Source organism: Ochotona curzoniae, unplaced genomic scaffold (assembly GCF_017591425.1).
Source record: "Ochotona curzoniae isolate NIBS_2020 unplaced genomic scaffold, NIBS_Ocur_1.0 contig_2692, whole genome shotgun sequence".
Lineage (NCBI taxonomy): Eukaryota > Metazoa > Chordata > Mammalia > Lagomorpha > Ochotonidae > Ochotona > Ochotona curzoniae.
Genome location: NW_024465556.1, coordinates 4,780,489 through 4,796,667, shown reverse-complemented (window position 1 = coordinate 4,796,667; position 16,179 = coordinate 4,780,489). Strand labels below are relative to the sequence as shown.

Genomic DNA, 16,179 nt, shown 5'->3' with positions numbered 1-16,179 from the left:
AGGAAGTACTTTTAGCAATAATAGAGTTTCAGTGTTTTGTAATTTTGTCACTGCTTAAAGAACAGGTATGAATAGCACATAACCTGAAGAATACGTGACATAACTTTTCAGGGTATGAGAATCCCTAGAAGGGATTTGAAGTGTTAAAGTGTTTGTTGAATTGTCAAACATCAGATAATTACAGCTAACATTAAAAAATACTGTTCCTTTAAAAACAAAGTTACAGAGGATGGCAAAGAGGATTTTCAGTGTTATAGCTCATTCCCCAAATAGCCACAGCAGCAAGGACTGGGCCGGGCTGACGCTAGGAGCCAGAATTACTATCCTGATCACGCACAGATGTAGCAGAGGCTGAAAACTTGGGCCACATTGTGCTGTTATTTTCAAGCACATCAGCAGCGAACTGTGTTGGGTATGAACCTGAAACTGCGTGGAATTCTGATGTCAGTTGGTAGCTTGAATCATTAGGCCCAAATGCTTGCCCCAAGTCTAGTATCTTGAAGTACAATTAAAAGAAAAATTCAGATATTGGGGTGATTTCATAGTTATAATATTTTAAATTAGAAAATGAAGTTTCTCATTCATTAGACATGACTTGGTAACTGAGTTGATTTGTGGTATGTAAAAATAGGACAAAGGTATGTGGATAAAGGGCACAGAAGAAAATTAAGAAACTGGTAAGAAAACATTAAATTTAAGAATAATGCAATAGGAACCTGGCGAGGTGGCCTAGTAGCTGAAGTCCTCGCCTTGAATGCTCTGGGATCCCATATGGGTTCCCGTTCTAATCTTGTCAGTCCCACATCCCATCCAGCTCCAGGTCTGTGGCCTGGGAAAGCAGTTGAGGATGGCCCAAAGCCTTTTTACCCTATACCCACGTGGGAGACGTGGAGTAGGTTCCTGCCTCCTGGCTTCGGGTCTGCACAGTACTGACCATTATGATCACTTGGGGAATGAATCAGTGGACAGAAGGTCTTCCTCTTTCTTCTTTGTCTCTGTATATGTGACTTTGTAATAAAAATAAATAAATCTTAAAAAAGGAATAATACAATAGCATAGTGAGCCAATAGACGTAATGCTTACCATATATACCTGAACATGGAATAATTTGTTGCAAACAACAATGTGACTTTACAACATAGAAAATGAAGTCAAACTTATAGGCAACATTTATACATAAAATATGAAACAAGTAAAAAGGCAGGGTAGGGGGTGTTAATACAATTAACCATGAAACTGAATATGGTAGTGGCTAGACAGAGCAAACATGTATTTTAGATATATTTTGGAAGAAGCAAAGTTTTTGGATGGATTAAGCATTATTAAGGGGAATAAATAACACAGTTTGCAAAGGACATAAGTAAATCTTGAAGAGGCTTCCAACCTAGTATACATTTCTATTTTTAAATAGTGCTTTTGTACTTGAATCCATTGGTTTATGCGGAGCAGTAATCACGCAGCATCTTGTGCAGCTCAGTTAGGCATTATAATTGGCTTTGTTTCTACAATGGAATTGGGAGTGTATTTGCTAGTAACATTTGACTTGATCTGGTTATGAATTCGTGCATATTTACAATGTCAAAATCTGAAAAAAAAAAACAACCAAAGAATTTTTGCATCAAATAGTAGACTTTTTTGGTGTATTTTTGAAATCCACATTTCTGAAACCTCTGCAAAACATTGTAGAGAGGCATATTATGAAAAATCTCTGCATGGATTTTAATTATTTTGTAGTCTATACTTTATGTACTCCTAGCCCTCAGTAGAAATCTCTAAATTTTTAAGACACAGAAAGATGAAGTACGCTTATATTTCTTCTTTATTCAGATAAATTTATTTTTAAGACAAGAGTTTCACTTTTTCTGTTAATATTTTATGGAATCCTGTCCAAAGATAATCTCTACCAACAGATAGCCACTGAATTTCATATTCCTAATTCCTGTAACAAACCTGGGTTCTAGAATATACAGTCTGGGTTCTGTGTATGTAAGAAACACGTATCTTGCATTTGATAGTTTTCCGTATAACTTGCACCGAGTCATGAATAAGTGGATTTTCTCATTATGGATCTATTCCATCTGGTAGTAGTTGTAAAAGATAAAAATAGTTTCATAGTTTCCCAGTTTGAAATCTATCTGTGTGAGTTTAGAATATTTTGCCAATATCTGAGTGTGTGTTTCTTCATTGATCATGCAATACTACCTGCTATACAATGGATGTTCTGACATGTGGATGATAAAAAAAAATTCAAAGTTAAGAGATTTCTCAGCTTTCTGCATGTTTCCTGAGTTAATATTTAACATGTGTTAATATCTGGGAACTTAAAATTTTCTTCTCATATAAAATGCAATAATTCAGTTATGTTCCATATTCATGGTCTGTCATGCCATGCATCAGGCACCATCTTGCTCTAATGAGAGCTATCAAAGAACAAAACATAAAGCCAAATCTAAATTATATTGCAGTTTTACATTCTAGATGTATTAAATGAAATAGGTTTTAATAGGTAAATGTCCATTGAATGCCACTTGGCTTCAAGAATTATTAATACTTGACAGAAGTTTATTTTGTATATTATTCTAGCCATCTCATCCAAGATTATTTTGAAGAAAAGTCTAATTTATTTCTAATTCACAATTATTCTGTAAAAGTATAAAATAATTATTCCTGCAATATTGAGGCATATCAGCCATAGAAACAGCAACCATTCTTAAATATTCTTTAATATTCCATATGGAAGCCAATTCATGATCTGGCTGTCCCATTTCCAATACCACTCCCTGACAATAGCCTGGGAAGAACAATGAAAGATTATCTAAGTGTTTTGGTCCCTATTAAATGCATGAGAAACTTGTATGAAGCTTAAGTTACTGGTTTTGGCCTGGCCCAGCCCTGACTCTTGTGATCAGCAGATTGAAAAATATTCGATCTCTTTCCCTCTATGTGTGTGTGAGAGAAAGAGACTCTGTTTAACTTTCAGAATAAATAAATTTCTCTTTAAAAAGACATTGACTTTCTTTTACTGTGAACTATCTGTTCATTCCAACTGTGGTGTTGACTATTGATTTTTAAATCTATTTTAGCAGCATAATTTTTTTGTGTGTGTTTTTTAAAAAGCACATGAAAACGTGCTTTTAAATGCTAGATGTGGAGTTAAGGAATTTCCTCATTTAGGGACACATTTGAGGCTGACAGCATGAATTTGAATTCAAACTTTTACATTGCGTCTTTGATTTAGATAAGCTTTAAAATTTCCCAAATGTTCAATGTTCATCTTTAAAATTATTTTTTGAGTTTGTTGATTGTTAATCACAAAGTGGTTAGTACAGAGGAGAGTTCAAGAGTTACAATTTTTTGTAATTGAGTGATATTCCCACTTGTATAGGATCCCAAGGCTTGGGCCGACCTCGACTGCTTTCCAAGGCCACAAGCAGGGAGCTGGATGGGAAGTGGAGCTGCCAGGACACGAGCCACTGCCCTTGTGGTATCCTGGCTCATGCAAGGTGAAGATTGAGCCACCGAGCCATTGTGCTGATCCAAATGATACTGTTTTGTAGTTACATATGCTATGCCATATTTAAATATATATGTAGATATATGTAGTTATATGTATCTATAAATAATTTATTTGTCTTCTACCATTTTCCAAAGTAAACACTTCAAATTAAACATTTTGTGAAAGAATACAAAAGAAAATGATACTGAAACACTTCAACAAGAAAAAAATGATTTATTAAAATGCCAGCTTTTAAGGAGTTTCCTCTTAGGTTCTTAAGATTATCAGCAAAACCAGGGAGTGACACAGTAGCATTTCAAGCTACTCATCTGTGCGTGGTGCCAGCATCCCTTATGAGCATCAGTTCATGTTCTAGCTGTTCCGTTTCCAATCCAGATCCCTGCTTATGGCCTAAGACAGCAGCAAAGATTGGATCAAAGTCTTGGGCCCCGTACCCAAATGGGAGACCTGGAAGAAACCCCTCGCTCCTGATGAGCTCAGCTCTTGCCATTGCAGCCATTTAGGGAGTAAATCGGTGATTGAAGATCTCTTTCTCTCTTTCTTTCTGTAAAATCTTTCTTTTAAATTAAAACAAATGTTTACATGAATAAACCAAACATTATAAGAAAAAAAACTTGTTTTAATTGACCAATATTGACAGTTATTTGGATAATCAACTTTAAAATACATTTACCCTGATGAAAATAATATTAATTTCTAAGCTTACAAATATTTGATATATGATGCTGCTTGTTAGATTTAGGATGTGTTGAAAGACTTCATGTTATAGTTAATTTTGTATGTACATTCAGAATGCAATGTTATAAGCCCAAATTTCTTTTCCCTTTACTTAGCATTTTTCATGTAATGAGATTTCAAATCAATTAGAGCTCTGTCTCCCTCTTTCTGTCTCTATACATAAATATGTATTTATGTGTATATATATATGCATATATATTTGGAAAATCATTTAAACAAATGTTTCATTCTCTTATACATAAGCTAATAATAATTTGCCACATTTGTGTCTGTTTTCCCTAGACTAAATAATTTTGAAACTTAATTTACTAATGATATTGTAATTTTGTTGTTGAGTTAATGAAGGGAAATGGATAAAGCAGATACACATGCAACTTTTTGTTCTCAATTATGCCCTGAAAACTTAATGTCTTTCAGGGACTCCTGAGGATTACCCACGATTTTTCCATATGCATCCCAGGACGGCAGAACTCAGTCTCCTGGAGCCAGTCAACAGAGACCTTCATCAGAAATTTGATTTAGTTATTAAGGTAAATTAAACTAATATCTTATTTCCTTGTGTTTGTGAATCGCTAATCAAAGGAACATGTAAAGGCCTACAGTAGGTTTTAGATAGCAAGAGTGATGTGGAAAACAGTTGTCCAGTTTTATTTAAAGAAAAACAAATAAAACGTAGTTTTCACCTGCTTTTTTCTCTAAGATAATTTTATAGTATAATAAGATACTAAAATTTTGGGTAACATGTGCCCTGGTTAGTGTATTTTATATGCATGACATAATTTTTTGCATATTCCAGCTGTAATTTTTCACCTAAAGAGATGTTTTGACCCTAGAAGCAGAACTAACAGATATATGTAAAAAGTACTTATTATTTTCTATTTTAACCATGTATTTTTGTGTCCTGCTGCTTTTACTAACATAAAAAGGGAGGATTGGCTTATGTAGATTTTTAAAATACAGATGTCATTTTCTTTGTGCTGGATTATCACGCTAGATCTAGAAAATGTTCAAAGTTAGAGTAACCTTTTTGGCATCATACTACTTGTTCAATGATATCTAATAGATTGTAATGATACCAGGCAAAATATACTGCAAAAATCCAAATGATCTTAAAGCTAATTCTGATGAAACCCATTAATAACATGAGATTTTAAGCTGAACAAGAACGGAAAGCAGATGTATATGGCAAATGATGACAAGAGAATATTATCATTAAAACAAGGTCACTTAGCTAAGTCTAGCATGTATTGTTTTACATTTCCCATTCACAGTATAAATAGCTAACAATTGAAGTGCATTCCCACAGTATTTTTTTTTTAATAAAATTAGTAAAGGACAAGGAAGCAAGATAGGGACAGTTAGGAAGCTGCTTAGGCAAGCTGCTTTGTGTACTTCTTCCATGGAATAGTTACCACAGCCTTAGTAGCTATCTGGTTTAATGTACAGAATGTGGACATCAAATCTCAGCTGCAGGAGAGAGTTCACTCTGAGTTACAGAAAGGGAAAAATTGAGCTTGCCATTTTGCTTTATCTAAGCTAAAGTCATTTTCTTGTGTCATATGTAGGCAGTTGCAAAGAGTTGGGTATCTGTTTTAACTGTCTTTAAGCCCAAATGAAAGCAAAAAGTTTTGGCTTCATGATGAGTAACTCTGAGTACCTTTTTTATAGTACACGTATCAGAATTTATGCTTATGTAGTGGCCTCTGTGTTGGAATGTATATAGTCGATAAGAAGTGATATAAATAATAGTCAAATGTAACACAGCAACTGTTAATAGGAAGATATGTAAAATATGCTAACAAAGCACAGGATAGAGACCATTAACCAGGGGACTTAGTGCAGATTCTCTGGGGATTACCCCAAGCTAAGTTTTGATAGATCCAAAGAGTGATAGAAATTTTCTTGAACATAAGGAAGAGCAGAAGTAAAACCCTGGAGCCGTAAGTAGCAAGTTACAGTTAACGGAAAATGAGATAGTCAGACCATGGAGACAGCCTTACGGATCAATGCAATTTCCTTGGCTTTTATTCAATGAGAGCTTGGTGTCATTCAATAAAGTTACCTTAGTGTTATGCTTTGTATAAAAAGACTAGGCATGAGATTCATCTTCTTGTGTTGACTATTTTAATTATCACAGAACACTCTAAAATGGGTAACCATTGTCTATTATAATTCTACCTGGAGCCCTACAGTGATGCTCTCTGTGGAGTTAAATAATAATAATAATAATAATAAATACACTGTTCCAGATTGCTACATTGGAAGCCAGAAATCAATAAGTTAGCTTTATTACAAGGTGTGCTGTCATAGTACACCTGCATACAGTATAACTCAATCTATTGATTTTGCAAAAAATCAATTACAACTAGCCAGAGATAATTTTTTTATGTTTAATGACATATTATACCATTGATAAAAGTGTTTACAGGAATTATTAGATTCAAATTACTGCTTTTTCAGACAAGGGAATAATGAGCAAAGATATCAATCTATAAAGGTAATGATATGCCACCTGTTATTAATAGCTGAGTATTGTACCATTGTTCAAAGTTTATTGAAATGCTACTGTCTTGCAGTGCTTCTCTGTAGTAAGCCTTTCAATTCCTTTTTTTTCATATTTTGATGCTTCAATTTTTTCATTTCATATTTCATAAGTTCTGGTTGGACTTGATCCCAATTTCTGTTTTAGAAGTTGTTGAAAAGAAAAAGTCTAACTAAATACTACCCCTGGAAAATTTATGTTTGGAAAATTATTTTTTTCATATAGTAGCTGCTGGGTTGTTAGAATAAAAGTATTACCATTTAATTAATTCCTATGTATGCCAGCGAATTATTCAGGATACTGACAAAAATGGAGAGGTAACAAAGTAGACTCATTCATTAATATTGGAATAATAAATGATTAGAAATACACCAATTTAAAATAAATGTTCCTTTTTGGCACACTGTCTTAAATCTTAAATATTGGTATCTGTGGTAGCATACACATTGAGATATGTGTTCTGAACTAGAACCATATATTTTTACAAGACAGTTCATCATTGTCATTGAGTAATTATTCATGATGTCTCTTTTGCTCTCCTTAGTGCCTCAGTTTAGATTGTAATATATGTGATCCCTACATGCATAAAACATAAAAACAAATATGAGGTAGAAATAGAACATTTGAGATACCAAATGATATTTTGATAGTATGTATAGCCTCTGCAGAAAGAAAATACATTATTATTATAATCGTAGTAGCTTTTTGAAGATTTATTTTGTTTGAAATGCAGAGTTACAGAGAATAGAGACAGGGGTCTTCCATTCATTAGTTCACTCCCCAAATGACTACAAAGACTGGAGCTGAACCAATTCAAAGCCCAAATCCAGGAACTTCTTCCAGCTTTCCCACAGGAGTCCAAGGACTTGAGACATTTTCAATTATGTTCCCAGTCTGTAAGCAAGGAACTGGATAAAACCTGGACAGCCAGAATGTGAACCTGCACCTAAATGGGTTGCTGGTGCCACAAGCAGAGGCTTAAACTACAACTTCACAGTGCCAGTCCCAGCTGCAGTAGTTTTCATGTATTAGTAAATTCATACTCCAGGCATTGAATAAAAAACTGCTAAACTTTAAGTATTATAACAGATTAAATAGATACGTTAATAATTAAATGCCTCTCAGTACCTCAAGGAGTAGTTGTAATATTTTGTGTTTAAATCCTTTTGAATCACAACTTTGATTAACCTTTGATTCAGTAAGGTTTGCTTGAACATCACAAGCATCATTGTATCATGGCTCCTCCAAATTTGATGTTATCAGTGACCAACTTACGCTGTGTGGCATTCTACCCTTACCTTGTTTCACTTTGAAGTCGTAGACATGTCAACCCCAAATTCCCTCCAGTCACTGCACACTCTGTGCTATATCCACATTGCGTCCAGTGCTTGATCACTCTAGCGTGTTGGCAATTTCAGATGCTGTTCCCCTTCCTTCATCATTCCTTTTTTCTTTAGTGAGTGCTCTACTTCACTTTGGTGTTTTGGTTTTAGCACAGACACTCTTCTTTGGAAAGGCTTTGTCACAGGATGAAAGTCATTCCATGTACTATGTTCATCCATCCAATGATCCTCATCATTTCACAGGAATTTGCATATTTTGTCTTTCCCTGATTTTTAAAGGAAAAAACTGCAATATAGTTTCATTCTGTTGTTACCTTTCCTTCCAACCTTATCTTCACACATCACATAGACAGTAGTCTATAAATATGTGAAAACTAGCATGCTGGAAAGTGAGGATATGTTGCTGTATGCATCTCTACTCCTGAACAATAGGAAGATTCACAATGAAATTGTTAAATACATCTTGGGAGAAAGATATGAGACTTTCAACCATTGCCTATACCTGTAATGCCATGATACACTTAAATAGCAGAACATTGGACTGGTGACTACTGTAATAATATGGGGTAACTGGGAGGGGCAGAAAGGAGAATCCCTGTGCCTATGAATCATATCATGAAAAAATTTAAAAATATAAAGAATATGTGGGCATCCAAATCTTAATGTCAATGAGATATGTATATTTGAAAATGCCTGTAATTGATAAATTTTGAGTGTTTGTCTAGAAAATTAAAAATGCAGAAAATTCCAAAATAAATCTAATCTCTGGATTAAAGGATAAAATGCCGTGCCTATGTTAAGGCATACTTAAATGTATAGCTGTATCAAGAAGTTGCACTTATTAGGGATTATATGTGTACTAACACTGAAAATGAGTGATAAATTTGAAGCTTATGAGTATTATTAGTGCTCATCTGCCAGTTCTGCTGGCAAAATGCATTGCTGTATTAATTTGAGAATCACAAGAAAACATCATTTGAGAAATGACTCTGGCATAGAACAACAACTATTCTAAGTCTCTAGAATCCCTTGATTTTACATGAATGTCTGAAGCCACAACTCCTGGAAATTAGTAGGCTTTATATGATTAATGATATCAATTATAGTTCAAAAGAACTCAGTGGAAAGAATCCAGATTTGTACATTTTAAAAGCATATGGCATTGGCTTCTTTCCAATTTGCCAGATCTCTTTAAAGTGCTTGCTAAATGCTTGGCATTTGTTTCATGTTGTCAAGACAAACATGTACATAAGCCCTGTCTCAAGGTAATCAGATGTGGGCAAATTCCTTTTCTGATAACAACCTTTATATTTTCAATCCTTGCTTGGATAAATGTTTCTAATATTATCCCATTAAAATAAATAAAAGTGGTTGGCTGTATGCTGCCTTTTAAAATGTCAAGTGTATGCCTTTGTCCTCTTTTTTCAAATAGCACGTTGTAATTGGTTACTCAGTCCAAGTATTTTAGTCCTTTGTGGGTCCTTTCCTACATGTTTCCATCTAGTCATTTATAAAATTCTATCTATTTCATTGTGAAGTTTCTATGGAATGACTTGCCAACTTTCCATGCAGAAGGTACACAATTCTCTAGCTTGTATTTCACATAAGTGACCTCTTAGACCATAGGATTTGTTTTTCTCTGCATCTTGTCCATCTTCACACATTGACAATTGAGTATTACTAAAACAATAAGAGGGTTATTAGATCCTTTTGCTATGTATGACGTTCAAGTCACTTTACAATTTACTCATTCTGTGAGTTTCCAACAACATCTCTTAAGGTTAAAGTCCACAAGAGTCAGGGTCAGGCTAGTACTAAACCACACAGATCATCAGTTACACCTTCTCAAAACATGGATTAATCTCCAAGGGAAATTATAGAATGACCAAAATGCATTAAAGTAATTATAAAATATAAGCTGATATGTTTTCTGTAGTAAACACATTGTCAGAGAAACACAGAGGAGCAAGAAAGGAATGAGCACTGCCTTCGGGAGAGGTTGGCCGGTGATCTGAGTGAACCTGTGTGAGAAGGAAAAAGAAGATTAGGCTGCTGTTGGGCAATCACAGGAATATCTCCAGAATATCCTAAATACGTACTGCTTGTCATGAATTTGTCTTGAAAGAAACACACACACACACACACACAAGCATACAATTTGTGCCACTCTGACATATACCGTACAACGTGTAACTCGCAGACAGTACTGTTTAATTTTTCAGTGTTTGGGAGGGATGTGGTGAGGGAGCCCTTGCAGACTGTAGATTACGTCCTGCTCCTTACAGGGAAAGAGGACGCCTGTCAAGGGTACAAACCACCCGTATGAAGAATGGTTGTCTTAGATGAAGACATTCAGTGGCTCATGCAACATTCATGGTACCTTTTTATATTGGAAACTTAGGCCTGTTAAGGTGAAGCAACTGAATGTGTTACTGTAATAATTTGGGGAAAAGCAATAAGGAGAGAAACAGGGGCGGGAGGAAGGAGGAAGCCCTATGCTCCTAAACCTATACTGTAAAAAATGTAGAATATCATTTTATATAAATTTAAAAAATACAAAAGTCTATTTCTTAAAAAAAAAAAAAAAGAAGGAGCTCTCTGGTCCCTTTTATTAGGGTTTTCATAAGGTCACTCATTCCACTTCTGAGGGCTCTATCCTTATGACCTAAACACCCAACAAAGGCCTTCCGCTGCTCGATCACATTATATTGGGGGTTAGATTCTTCTTTTTTATGATTTTGATGAATTCCAACATTCAGTTCATTGTATATGCACAGGTTAGCATTGTCTCTAAATGAGAAAAAAGTTTAAATCTTTTATACATTTTATGGAAAAACCATCTGACAGAAATATCAGGTAGTGATTGGTATTTCTAAGTTTTATTTTCTGGAACATGTGGAACCTATTGGTAAATATTCATATGTTGCTTAATAATTTTTGTCCTACATTTTATTTTGTTAGGATGTTATATAAAAGTTTATTTTTCTTAATGAGAATGTACTGGCTCTTATTGTGCAGTGGTATGTTTCTAAAATTCTAAGTACAAGGTCAGTTGTGGATATTAATGACAGGTGTGATGTCTCATTTGATACTGTGATTCTTCCACTGCAGTTGGTCAGACTGGGTCGACTAGAGCATTTAAATCTAGGGAATGTTCAAATGTGCAAACTCACAAAAGACATACACAGCTGGGACTTCCTCCGGCCTTTTTCCTTCCCTCACAAGATGACTGGCAGCTTCTTGGAAGAAAAAACATGTTCGTTCATTGTCCCCACAGTGCCTTCATTGTAGAAAAGGCTCCCCTGTCCCTCCCCCCCTTTTTTTGGCAAATGTTCTTGCTGAATTGGAGTACAGAAGCAAGTTCAAATGTGAAATTGAATATTTTAACCTTTCTATATGATGTTTCACAAGAACTCTTTCTTCACAAGCCTCTTGATTATTGCCTAGAAATAGGAAAACCTCATTTTGCTCCAGTCCCTACTTGTTGTCTAAAGTCTGGTTGATTTCATTGTTCACACATCAGCCAAATCGTTTGTCTTGGTTGAAATTAGCAGAATGAGTTTTTTGAAAAAGTGGTCTTCTCTAGAGGTAGTGGTGTACTTCTTTAAGTAGCCAAAAATTGCTTCAAGTTTTCTATGACCAGTTTCTATTTCAAGTACTAAGGAAGGATTGTTTTATTTTCATTATCTAACTTTACATAGGAATCATGGTTTTAAAGTAATAAATGATCAAAAAAAATGGGTACATTCTTACTAGAAGATAAACCATATTTCATCTTATTAAAATATTCCCTAGTATGAAATGTGTCAATTTTATGTTGTTTTCATATTCTTAGGCATTCTTGATTGTGTGCTACCTTGTTTTCTGTTGAGTAAATGTATTTGGGGGCACAAACATATATTTATATTAGACTAAGAAAGGACTGTTTTGTGGCATTCAAGAACTTACAAGCAAGTGTATATTAATGCATACAAAGCAGTTCTTTATATTTTATTTGACAGCTATTGTAGCTTATTTGGTGGATGAGCCAGCAATGGACAGTCTGCCTCTCTGTCAATCCCTCTCCCCATCTCTCTCTGATGTCCTGTCAAATACATATTTTAAAAATGTACAGTAGCCAGGGCTGGGCCAAGCTGTGGTCAGCTGCCAGGAATTGCACGTTGGTGTGGTACATGGGGGTCAAGAGCCTAAATATTTGAGACATCATCCTGCTGCCTTCATAGGCATATTAGAAAGTTGAGTCAGAAGAATAATAGGTGAGACACAAAGTGCATCTAGATGACAGCTTCATCATCAGTAATGAACTCCCTGATCTAGAACAAGAAACACTGTAAATTCCTAAATATAATTGACAAACTGCCCCAAGTTTGCTTACTGTGAAACTCTTTATGCATCCTTTAAGTTTTTACGGACAGCTTATGTTCAGGGTTCCACTCAATAAATTCAAGCTTCTATGTGATCTTAACTCACTAAAATTTGAGAACAAATAATGTATTAAAATAACTTGGGAACCAGGAAATACAGAAGGAATTTATTTTTTATTTTTTTAAGATCTTTTTTTTTTTTTTATTGGAAAGGTGGATATACAGAGAGGAGAGACAGAGAGGAAGATCTTCCGTCCGATGATTCACTCCCCAAGTGAGCGCAATGGCCGGTGCTATGCCGATCCGAAGCCAGGAGCCTCTTCCGGGTCTCCCACGCGGGTGCAGGGTCCCAAAGCTTTGGGCCGTCCTCTGCTGCTTTCCCGGGCCACAGGCAGGGAGCTGGATGGGAAGTGGGGCTGCCGGGATTAGAACCGGCACCCATATGGAATCCTGGGCGTGCAAGGCGAGAACCTTAACCACTGCGCCACTGCGCCGGGCCCCATACAGAGGGAATTTAAATGATAATTAAGAAACAGATATACATACAGATATATATATATATAAAAATCTCAACATAAGAGTAATTCATGCTTGATTTCCAAGGCTAACACACGTAAATATCTGACTACATTAAGGTTACATACCAATAATATTGCTGATAATAATAACTAAGTTTGTTGAGAGACTATCATATCAACAAATATATGAGCTCATTAAAAACAAAATATGATCGTAATTTTGCCATCCAGTAGAATTCAGTAAACACTCTTTATTATCTACTTGAGTGTTAATTTGAAACTGGAAATAAAGGAATGAAGGGCTATGTCTGAACTGCTAGAGGCTCAGTGGACTCGCCAGTTATTCAGGGTTAGCCTCCTGTGGAAAAAAAAATATAAGCAGCCTATACTTTTCTAGGAGATGAAGCTTTGAAAAAGTATATCCTTTGTAAATTGGAGCCTTTCCTGCAGAGGGGTATAGCCAGGGGTTTGGTGTTCAGAAATGGAAAGAGGATGAAGAGGAATTCGAGTCACACAGTACCCTTACATTCCAGGCTAAAGGTCACTGGCAAAACTAATGTACTACTCTTTGGAGCTTTTTCATTATCTGCTTTCAGTGCACCTTGTATAAGAACATGTTTTTTTCTCTGTGTATGAAAAAAAAAAACGGTAGCTCAAATGATCTTTAGTATACTGTCCTCTCAATGCACCCTTCCATTGATATAGTGATATTATAGAATATTGTTTTCATCTTATGCTTAATAATGGAATCATGCTTGGCATATCAAATGCATTAATTATATCTGAATGAAAGTATATAAACTGAAATGACTAGTTTTAAGGGAAAGCTAGAGCCCATTTTTTCCACATCTATCAAAAAAGTTTTCTTTGAACTGTATTTAACAGTAACACAACTGAAAGTTTTTGAGTAGAAAGTTTACTGGCAAGGCATTTATGTATTTTTAACATATTTTATTACATAGTTGTCACATGATTAATAGTATCTGTTGAAAATGATCACTTACAGTAATTCAGGACAGTTAAGTTTGTTGGGTGTCTTGAAATTGATTGCCTGGGTATACTGGGAAACAAACTTGCTCAGTCTTATCCACTCTCCCAGAAAACCACTGCTAACTTTTGCAGTAATGTGTATCTCTCTTACCGTGGAGTACATTGAATCATTCAGTATTTATTCATGGTACAATTATAAGCTTATAAATTGGCATTAACCAAAATATCGTTTATCTCTCTTTTCTTGGCAACTGTATTCTATTGAAAAAATTCTGACAACAAATGATCAAAATAATCATCACATGTTGTAATAAATTAAGAGTCCTTTATTTTTATAGTGTTTTTTTAAATTTGGAATTATCCTTTAACATATTAAAAATAGTTCATAGATAAAATTCTTAGAATATGACAAGAAATGTGTTTATTTGCTCCTGGGGAAGATGCAAGGGAAGTTTAGAGTCATGAAATTGGATTAAATCAGCCAGGCAAGGATTTTGAAAAAGGGAAGATGCTAAAACTCCAGAGTCATTCCTAGAAGTAGAAAGAAAAAGAAAGAGAAATGACAAAGCAGAGTTGGAAACAATGGAGAGTAAAATAGGAAGAAAACCACAAGTGTGGTTGTGGAAGGCTTGTGAACATTCATGAACATTACACAGATTGGGTCAAGTGAAGCAAGTATTGAAAATATTTAGTTTTCATGATGAACAAGAACGATTCTATAGGGATGGTGGTTACTAATACCTGATTAACATTTAGGAAAAGTTGAGAAGAGTAAGCACAGACAAGATGAGTGTGTAAGATTCACCAACTGGATTCTATGGCACTTTGCAGATAATGAGCTATTCATTTTTTAATATTACAAAAAATGACTTTTGTACCCCTGAACGTAGGTCTTTTTTTATGTCTTAGTAATAATTCTTATTACATCTTCTGTTTTCAAGTTCATCATATGCATTTGAAACATTTTTGCATTAAATACCATAGGAATTATTTCATTGCTGGCTGAAAACAAAGAAGAGACGCTGTTATTATGTTTTCAGCAAGTTGAGCCCTTGCTGAGGGCATCTGTGTCAGAGCACTGGCTTGATTTCCAGCTGCTCCAATCTGATACAGCTCTTTGTTAACATTCCTGGGAAAGCAGAGGAAGATGGACCAGGAACATGACTCCCCATCACCCACATGGAGACCAGAGAGCATCTTCAGACACCTGGCTTTGATGTAGCCAGTTGCCTGCTGTTGCAGCCATCTGGGGGATTGAACCATCAAATGGAAGATGCCTCTTTCTCTCTCTCTGTCACTCTACTTTCCATATAAATCAATAAATCAATTTTTAAAGGAACTAACAGGAAAAAAATGTTATTCTACATTCTCAGTCCTTTTTTGTCAGGACTGAGAAAATACCAATATTTCTTTATTTAAAAAAATGAAAAATAGTGTTTTGCTGCTTTAAATATTTTGGCTCCAATGCATTTTATATGTATTTTTATGTTTGCCCGGACTTACTTCAAATAAAACGTTGCTTTTTATTTCTCTGTTCATTCACTTTAAGCATTTTTAAAAAATTTGTTTATTTGAAAGTTAAAAGAACAGGGAGGGGAGGAGAAACCAATAACTCCAACAATGAAAGCTCTAACTTCCTGACCCTGTCACCTCCCAAAGTCTTTGCATGTTTGTACAGTCACTTTGCATGGTAAGCTTTCAGCAGATGCATTTCACTAATATACAGACATTGACATTTTAATGTGGAATAGGAAGAGAAGAAAAGGAGGGAAAATGTTTAGTATTTTTAAATTGGATTGGAATTCCTTTTCTGTGTCTCTTAAAACTTACCAGCAATTAACTCAGCTGCTTTTTTCTTCATGCTATTTTTTCTTTCTCAGATGTATATTTACAGTTAAAAATTTGTGTATAGTTAAAATCCTTATTGTACACAGTAGTGGCAATTTACTGCATTTTTCACTTACGTATACACACATTTTGAGGAAAGCACAGTAAGCATTTGATTGACCCTCTCTTTACTTCCATGTATCATTTATATTTCTTAGTGTATTTGTAGAGATCTTTCTGTGATGCCCAGTTATAGTGGGCTTCCACATAGAACATGGAAAGTGACATAAATCAGAAAGGAAAGAGTTGTGATGGTGAAAGCATCATGATTACCTAAAAT

The 16,179-nt window shown here is 35.0% G+C and overlaps 1 protein-coding gene across 4 annotated transcripts in view; it reads left to right on the top strand.

The window, feature by feature from the left end:
- Positions 1-16,179, top strand: part of PCDH15 (protocadherin related 15) — a 496,526-nt gene that overhangs the window by 229,247 nt on the left and 251,100 nt on the right. For all 4 annotated transcript variants that reach the window (XM_040975792.1, XM_040975791.1, XM_040975790.1 and 1 more), the window contains one exon: positions 4,673-4,785. In XM_040975792.1, coding sequence (XP_040831726.1) covers positions 4,673-4,785 — 113 coding nt within the window. The remainder of the gene's footprint in view (positions 1-4,672; positions 4,786-16,179) is intronic.